This window comes from Arachis duranensis, chromosome 1, assembly GCF_000817695.3.
Source record: "Arachis duranensis cultivar V14167 chromosome 1, aradu.V14167.gnm2.J7QH, whole genome shotgun sequence".
Taxonomy (NCBI): domain Eukaryota; kingdom Viridiplantae; phylum Streptophyta; class Magnoliopsida; order Fabales; family Fabaceae; genus Arachis; species Arachis duranensis.
In genome coordinates this window covers 10,820,673-10,829,513 of record NC_029772.3, presented here as the reverse complement: position 1 = coordinate 10,829,513, position 8,841 = coordinate 10,820,673, and the positions used below count along the sequence as shown (strand labels likewise).

General features: G+C 31.7%; 1 protein-coding gene across 1 annotated transcript; it reads right to left on the bottom strand.

The window, feature by feature from the left end:
• Positions 1-2,223: 2,223 nt before the first annotated feature.
• LOC127747550 (glucose-6-phosphate 1-dehydrogenase, cytoplasmic isoform) lies at positions 2,224-6,767 on the bottom strand. The gene is made up of 15 exons (XM_052261584.1): positions 6,597-6,767; positions 6,290-6,375; positions 5,885-5,951; positions 5,577-5,763; positions 5,200-5,357; positions 5,037-5,105; positions 4,873-4,931; positions 4,569-4,605; positions 4,348-4,419; positions 3,958-4,105; positions 3,732-3,827; positions 3,431-3,501; positions 2,996-3,111; positions 2,721-2,766; positions 2,224-2,628 (listed from the first exon to the last, which is right to left on the bottom strand). Exons 1-15 carry the CDS (start codon positions 6,765-6,767, stop codon positions 2,461-2,463), a joined length of 1,551 nt encoding a protein of 516 aa, XP_052117544.1. The 3' UTR covers positions 2,224-2,460.
• Positions 6,768-8,841: the final 2,074 nt, after the last annotated feature.

Sequence of the window (8,841 nt, the reverse complement as noted above, 5' to 3'; positions counted from 1 at the left end):
TTTTTTTAAAATTCATTTATTCTATTCCCCTTAACTTCCCTCAATTATACTTATGGATATTATTTGTAAAAAAAAAGTGAAATTTAGATACCAACAGATTTTTTTTTATTTGTAGTAGTAGACTAATTTGATTGGAGGTAGATTAAAGAATTCAATGAACTAATATATAGAAGTGGTTTATACCATAAGTAATCAATTTTATATTGAAAGCACGTTATAATTTCAAGTTGTGAAGTATTGTAAAATTAAAAGAAAAGGTTATAGCAGAGACATTATTTAAAACATGATCGAACATAAAGTTGAACCAAGACAAAATGGGTATGATCTAATCATGCCAATCCAGCTGAGATTTTTGTCAAGATTCATATAGGTCATTGCATTGCCTATTATAAAACAAAATAAGCAAAAATAGTTTTTACTCCTAATTGAAGGCATGGTTATAGAAGAACCATCATAATCTGTTAATGTGTTAGTGTCTTGGTTGGTTAAAAATCTATTCATATTTTGGTGATATATATTTTTTCTCATGGTATTCTCAGTTTGAGAGACTAATAATTAATCCATTGCGTATTTGAGCTTCGTTTAAAGGTTTATCTTTGGCCAATATGGCCGTCATCTGTCATTACGTGCGACTATCTCCACTATAGAAAAAAAGGCTTTGTACATATATATCGTTTAAAACTATGATTTTTATCAGCCGTAGGAAATAAAAAAATTTCATAGAATATAAAAGTAAAAAAAAAATTGAAGAAATAGAGATATGCCTAGATACTTTTTTCTATAGATAAAAATATGCAATAAAATTTGAATCTTAAATACTTGTTTAAACAGACTAATGAGCTGTCTACTAGACAAAGGCAAGTTGGTTATTTTGGTGATATAAGTCATACCATTCCAACTACCAAAGTGGTTTAACATTAACATTTGCATTGCACCTATATCCTCCCATATGATCCATGATATTTGGTTTGGCCCAATGGGTCTAATATTGACTTACAAACCCATAAGCCTTTATACATTATTACACTACTTTGGCCAGAAAATTGTATAGGTAGAATTAATCAAGTTTAATTCCAAAAATATTTCAGATCCAAGAAGGAAAAAAAAAGTTTAATAATTTTCAAGACAATGTTTTTTTTAGAAATTTCAGGAAATTCAAATATCAAATTTAGTAGTTAGTATCTACTTGCATTTTTAAAGTTATATCATAAATAAAAATTAAGTATATATATATATGTATCAAATATGATTTTCCCTTTTTATAGTAATCATGTGTGATCTGTTGATAACTTCTAATCATACTAACTAATTGATGTGTACACTACCATCTAATTAAGAAGCATATGAAATCCAGAGAGAGAGAAATCAATTCTTTTTATTTAAAATTATCAGTTTTCTTTAATTACACTATAATCACATCAATTAATGTCCTTTAAAGTTTTGTAGTACTAATAAATTTGGGTTTTGATTGTGGGGGCATAAGAATTTATATTGGAACGAAGGTGAATGGATTAACTTGCTTCACATTGAAGACAAACATAAACTAGTGGATGCAAACCAATAAGGGACCTACAAATATTAATCCAACTTACATGATTTTTTTCTACTCCTACCAATTAAGTCAATTTTCATTTGGAATATGATTCTTATCTTTCATTTGGATGATAACTTGTCAAATCAGCTTGGATTCTTTAACTGTCCAATCACTTATCATTCACTTATTCAGACTATGAAAATTACTTACACACAACTCTTAATTACTAAATTATGATTGATTTAATCAACTTGAATTACTCAAGTTGTTAGTCCATAAGTTTGAATTTTACTTTGTACATGTAATGTAATAATTCATTGACCAATTACAAATTTTTAAATAAAGTTTAAATCTGTAACAAATTAATATTTAACCTGTCAAGACTAAAAAATACTGTAAACAAAAACAAATTATGATTAATTTTTTAATTTTATATTATATAACATATATACATCTATATCAATAACTTAACTTATTGGTTTTGAAAATTTATGATTGTCTACTTTAACTCTATGACAGATTTTTTCCTTGCCCATAACTCAAACTCAAGAACATTGAAAAGAGAAAATAAGAAGTAAAAACAAGAAACCTGATTTTATTGTTTTCTCTTTTTTTCTTTATAAAATCCGAAAAACACTTGAAATAAAAATGCAAACCAAACGCGACTGAAACATACCCAACCAACTCGATTTTGAAGAAAATACATTTATTAGAAAATCCATAAACTAGTACACAACCTTCATATGCCTGGTTACAACTTACAACTTGCACACACCATCCCATTATATATAGGAGAGTGCAGCTCTCAAGGAAAGTTCCTCAAAGCTTATTAAAACCAACTCAAAAATCCTCATGCTTATTACAATTTGCTCACTCTACAAGGTTTTTATTGTATATATATATTTATATGTAAGCAACTGAAAAATCTACAATGTAGGAGGGATCCATATATAACCGTGTGTTTGAACATAGCCGGCTTTTCGCAGCAATTCATCGGCTTCTGCCGGACCTCTACTTCCTGGCTTATAAGGGAGTGGCTTGAACTCTCCTCTATCAATTCTGTGCAACAATGGGGTGAAGATCTTCCATGATGCCTGATAGTATAGAAAATATATAGTTAAGCACATTACATTAGTCTTTCAAGAATATATGAAACATTGTATCAAGCCATGTAACAATTTGTTACCTTCAACTCATCTCTACGAACAAAATGTTGCTGATCGCCTCTAATTCTGCACAACGCAATACAATTGGCATTATTATTTAACGCGAATTTGTTTCTTTCAAACTGTTGAGCTGATTGGTAAGTTATTTTGATGCATGGCGTCGATCCTATAATATTCAGTTAGGTAGCTTCACTATATACTTCAGTTAGTGTTACTATGTAGCTTGGATGTATAATGAAAGAAGGCTAGAAAAAATTGGTAAGTTATAAAATATGAACTAGGAAAGTGAAGATACGTGTCGAGAATGAGCCGCTCATAAGCCTCTGGAATGGTAACTCCTTGATATCGCTGCCCATATGACAAGTCCAGTTCGCTTTGAACTGTGGACATCTCCAAACCAGGTTGCTTGACCTGCAAGAATAGCACATATCATGGATTTGTAAAACTCTTACGCAACAAATGCATAATCTAAATCTAATATATAATTGTTTTTAAATACACTTAACATTAAATTATCAAGTGAATGAATACAAGAAACCAATAGATGCAGTGCACTTCTTCAGTAATTTGGCAAGCGAATTTAGTCTAATTATGACAAGTTTAAGATAAAATAATAATTTTGATTTCAAACAGTGAAGTGGGAGATCTATATTTACTATATGAACATCAAACTTCTCAATGAATGCATATGACAATATAGAGAATCATCGAAATGTAGGCGATCATATACCGTAAGCTTCATGTAAATAGCTTCTGAAGGCTGTAGGCGGATAACAAACTCATTTCTCCCTTGCTTTTGACCTAGACATGCACAAGTTTACAGTGAGGTTTCGTTTTGCACACATTGATATTTTGATGAATGAGGAAAAGTATTTATTAGAAAACATTTATATTCACTTTCAAAGCCGATAAAGAACATGTATCTATGTTTGTCATGTTAGCGATTATGGATTATTGAAATGATCAACATCTTAATACTTTCTATGTACTAAGAGATAACATCCAAAAATTTAAAAAGTATGGTGCCATACACTTGAAAATATCACCAGGAACGTCCTTGAATTGAACTCGTATCTCTGCCTTTCTAGAATTTAAGGCCTTCCCTGCTTTTAGAATGAAAGGAACACCTGATGCCAAAAAGAAAATCAAGGAATGCATGAAACATAAAAATAAAGTATTAGCACAAAGAAAATGAAAGTATGCCCATAATTATATTTATTTTCTCTTAGGAAGAAAATGCTAAAGATGTTACCATACCTTCCCATCTTTCGTTGTGTATGCGCAGAATAACAGTTGCAAAAGTTGGAGTGTTTGACTCATCAGGTACGGTTGGGTCATCTCTATAGCCTTCATATTGTCCAAGAACAACCTCATCGTCGCTAATAGGTACTACTGATTCAAGAACCTGCATTTTGTGGCCAACAGAAAATACTTTAGACTTTGATTGCATGCCATGGACCATCTCAAAATCTAGATAAACATTGAAGTGCAACAAGGAAAGTTTGTGGTTATGAAAATATCTCTCATTGATTCAATTGCAATTTGCAAGTATGAGAAACCAATTTAATAGGAGAACAAGGATTTTCTGCTGATATTGATGGCTTCATATTAGCAAAGCTGAATGAAAATGGCAACATAACGTGATACCTTCACTTTCTCATCCCGAATGTGCTCAGGCTTGAGAGAAACTGGCTTTTCCATAGCAACTAAGCAGAGAACCTAAATGGTAGAAAAGTGATGAGAAAAATTCAACATTATTCGACATCTATAAGTTACGATTTAACAGAAGCGTCCACTTGACACGACAAAATAATTATAACAATGTCAAAGTATATTATTCTATATTGTTATGAAAATGAAGAGATCACCTGAAGCAGATGGTTTTGAATAATGTCTCGAATAATTCTGCCAAAAGAAAAGTTGTACACTGATGATTTATACTTCCACAAGCGTAATAAGAGAAATCGTATACAAAATGAGTAATAGATATTCAATATTGATGCATATGAAAAAAAAAATGAAAAATCAAAGTTCAAATTTCAATATCATCAATGAAAATAAAATTGGTATACAAAAATTCTTTTCATTAGTATCCCTTCATTGACTATTTGCATCACTTGTCATTTGAAAGCTTCATTGAACAATTTGATTAAAGCAAAATTCTACACATACCCATATTGGTCAAAATATCCACCACGACCTTCGGTTCCAAAATCCTCTCTGAAAACTATCTGCAATGAAATCAACAGCCAAATGTTCATTTGATGTGGACATTAAATGTTGACAAGTTAACTAAAGTTCTAGTTGTAACTTTGACTACAAAGAAAGAATCTCACCTGGACATTGTCAATGTTGTCACGATTCCAAAGAGGCAAAAACAATCGATTTGCGAAACGAAGTACCAACTGCCAATATGAATAAAATGAAAAGGGTTTAGACTTTAGACAGAGCCTATGGAGCAAACGGTAAGTATTAAGTCATCATATAAACATTTATTACCATATTCTGCACTAGTTCTTTTCCCAAGTAGTGATCAATACGGTAGATTTGTGGTTCCTCAAACAACTCTCCAATCTGAGTACTTAGTTCTTCTGCAGATTCTAGGTCCTTTCCAAAAGGTTTCTCAACAACAACACGTGTCCACCCACCAAGATTGGCTACGAAAAGGCGGCAAATTAGCATCAATAGAAACAAAAGTTAGACATTCCAGATAATAAGTTAGACTTTATTTCATTATTATTTCCTTTTTAGTCTATACACAATAAAATATAACACATGCAGTCATCCTGTAAATCCAAAATCTATACCAGCAGCAGCTGCATTTTAGAACATTGGAACATAAAATATATGTTACAACCATAGATTATAGCTCTTACATTTATTCATGCAACAAGTCTTGATCATCTTGCAAACAGATGGATATACTGAAGGAGGAAGTGCAAGATAGAAAAGCCGCCGAGACAAACCCTCTGCACTGTTTTTCGAATATTCGTGCTCTGAAATCTCTTTGTCCAACAAGCGAAAACCTTCCTCAGAATCGTAAGAGCCACTTACGTATTTGATCTAAATGGAAGAGAAAAAATGAGATAGAATGAACATTTTGGGCTGACAAGAATTGTTTTGTAGTGAGACTACAATGAAATTTATATACAAGTACAACAACGCAAACAAGGGAAATGCTAACCAGATTCAAAAAATCCGATACATCATCCAACTGTTTTGCGGAAGCATCTTTGGCAGGAACAAGATAGCTGCATGAGCCACGTTTGTTATGCTTACAAACAGTTTAAATACTATAAATTAAAATATATGAACTAATAGGAACACAGTTTCTATAGAACAACTTCGTGAAATAACCCGCGAACAAGAATTCATGAAATACTTATCATAGAAAAAAGTGTATAGTAAAGTTTTTTTTGGCTAATTCAAAGGAAACAATTGCAAACATAAACTCGTCTCACTGCATTTGTATATTATCAATTCTAGAATATCAGGGAAAGTTGTAACTGATTGCCATCTTTTCCCTTTCTGTATTTCATAAATATTTGGAAAAAAGAATATGCACTTTTCTTTCTAGAGAAAGCCTCACCCTCGCAATCGATCTCTCAGTTCATCATCAGAGATTTTTGTCCTTGCATAACCAAAAATATGAACTTCTTTTGGTGGTAGGAATCCCTGAAAATAAATTCACCAATCATAAGAAACAAATCCTTCAAGAAAAGGTAAAAAACTAATAGAAAATATTCCATCTACAAAAAGAACAAATTACGAATAAATAGTATGGTGATCCTCTTCATCAATTTTCTTTTTTAGTTTCACCTCAGTTCTATGCAACACGCCAATTAGACATGATCCAAAGACTTTGATATATTGCTCTATAAATGGAAGGCACCAACCTGCCGATACAGGTGGAAAAGTGCCGGGAACGTTTTCTTCTTAGCCAGATCACCAGAAGCACCAAGCACAACAATGGAGAGTGAGCCAGTTTCAGATACATTTAGAGACTCTCTTGCCAAGGGAGATTCAGTTTCAAAGCTAGATCTTCTTTCGATGTGCCATTCGAACATCAATCCAAAAGGTAACAAACCAACAAATCAAGCCATCCAAATTCAAATACAGTGCCTTTTGGATTTTGGAATAGTTCCAACACAAATCTCAATCAATCGCATATCAGAGAAAATGAAAACACCCTTTTAACTACCAAATTTATCAAAATTGACCCAGATAAAAATAAAAATAAAAGCTACAAACTTTTATCAATCATGCAGAGGAGTTCAGCTGAAACTCCAAGAGAGCTGGAAAACAAAGTAAAAGCTACACCCAAAAAAAGAAAAATTTGAGACCAACCCAATTATCAAAATCAAACCTAACATGGGACATGGGGTCAAAACACAGGAACCAAGAAATTCAGGATCAAAAGGGTGATCCACAAACAACAAACACATGCAAGGAGCTAGTTGAAATGGAAAGTGTGAATCCAGAGCAGAAGAAAGTAGCAACGTCAAGTCATCAATATGAACAGTACCTTGTTGTTGTTGTTGTTGCAAAACCTGAATTGATTTTTTCAATGGTTTCAGAAGAAGCTGAAAAGCATAAAAAGGGTCTCTTTTATTATTGAGGTTTGGGAAGTTGGTTGTTCAGAGTTCTTCACCAACTTCACAACTCTCTCTCTCTCTCACTTCGGTCTTTTTGGTCAGCGACTACGGTGTTTACTGCTAAGTGCTGACGCAAATCAGTATTTTCTATAATTCCCGTATTGCCCCTGTATTTTTCATTATTTGCATTCTGACCCCTGTTTTTATGCTTCTTCACCTTATACCTTTTTTTTTATGAATTTGGTTAGCAATAATTTTATTTTATTGACACTTTTTAAGAGTATCATAAATAAAAATGTTGAGTAAAGTAATAATTAGGTCCTGAAGATTTTATATTTGGACAAATTAGACCCTAAAGAAAAAAGTAACAATTAAGTCTTTAATAAATGAAACGTGGATACGTTACATCTTTCTGTTATTAAGACTAACGGCACTTCTGACGTGAACTGTTAATATAAGTGAGGTATCTGTTAAATGCCACATTGGAATTACTCTAAATAATGAACACAAATCAGTCTTTAAATGTTATTTGATTTTAACATGTCTCAAATTCTAATTGTCCAGAATCCCCAATTATTCACACTGAAACAAAACAAACCCTAGCACAACATAGAAAAAATAGCATTGGAAGCTTCCAAGTGTAATTGCCAATTGTATACAACAATATATAAGTTTAGAACAATGGAAAATCTCGATCAATTATTTTTGGGATGCCCAAATTTTAGAGTAATTACTATCTCCTTCTTACAGTTGCTTTGATTTGTTTTGCGCATAAAAATATGTTTTCATTTCTTGAATTCTTTTTTTACAGGAGAATTTGCCATACCGTCAATTCTTTAAATGGCTAGATGAAGCTGTTGGGAATGAGAAAGTTATAGAAAGTAGAAAGCATGGTTGGGAGCACAAATTGATTGATTTGGAGGAAAGAATTTTGGTGTTGGAGAAGCAGAAATCTCCTAGAATTATTGTTAGTCGATTTAGGAATGTTTACTTTTTCTTTTTATTGAGCTTATGTTTGCAGTAATTGTGTATGTCTTGTGTAGTAGTACTAAGTGAATTAAAATTGTTACTGTAAATGTAATATAATTTGTTTACCATGAATGAAGTTAGCTGTGAAGTGTGAACCATTATTGTAAGCATATAGGTTGTTTACAATAAATGATATTATCTGGTTGTTTTAAATGTTTGCAAAATTTGATAAACAACCACATCAATAATAAAAGAACAATATATAATCCAAAGTGAAACATAATTAACATAGATAATAAACATTATCCAAAGTGAATTAAGTACATGAGTAGACTTATAAAATTGTATCACCTAAATCCAAAATATGATCAAATTTATCTTCAAAACATAAAGCACAACACTAATGTGCTAAATCCAAAAGAAAACATTACCTCCAAAATAACATCATATCTACCAAAAAAAAATATTATCTCCAAAATAACATTATATCCACCAAAACAGCATGTCCAAATCAAAGTTTTTAAATCCAAAAAAAATTAAGTCATGATCCATTCAACCTAAGAAGATCAATATTTTA

Coding starts and splice junctions, on each gene's coding strand:
- LOC127747550 (XM_052261584.1), bottom strand. CDS start 6,767: ATGTTCGAATGGCACATCGAAAGAAGATCTAGCTTTGAAACTGAATCT. Junction 5,764..5,884: donor TATCGGATTTTTTGAATCTG/GTTAGCATTTCC, acceptor TCTTCCATTTAG/ATCAAATACGTAAGTGGCTC. Junction 4,932..5,036: donor ACAACATTGACAATGTCCAG/GTGAGATTCTTT, acceptor ATTTCATTGCAG/ATAGTTTTCAGAGAGGATTT.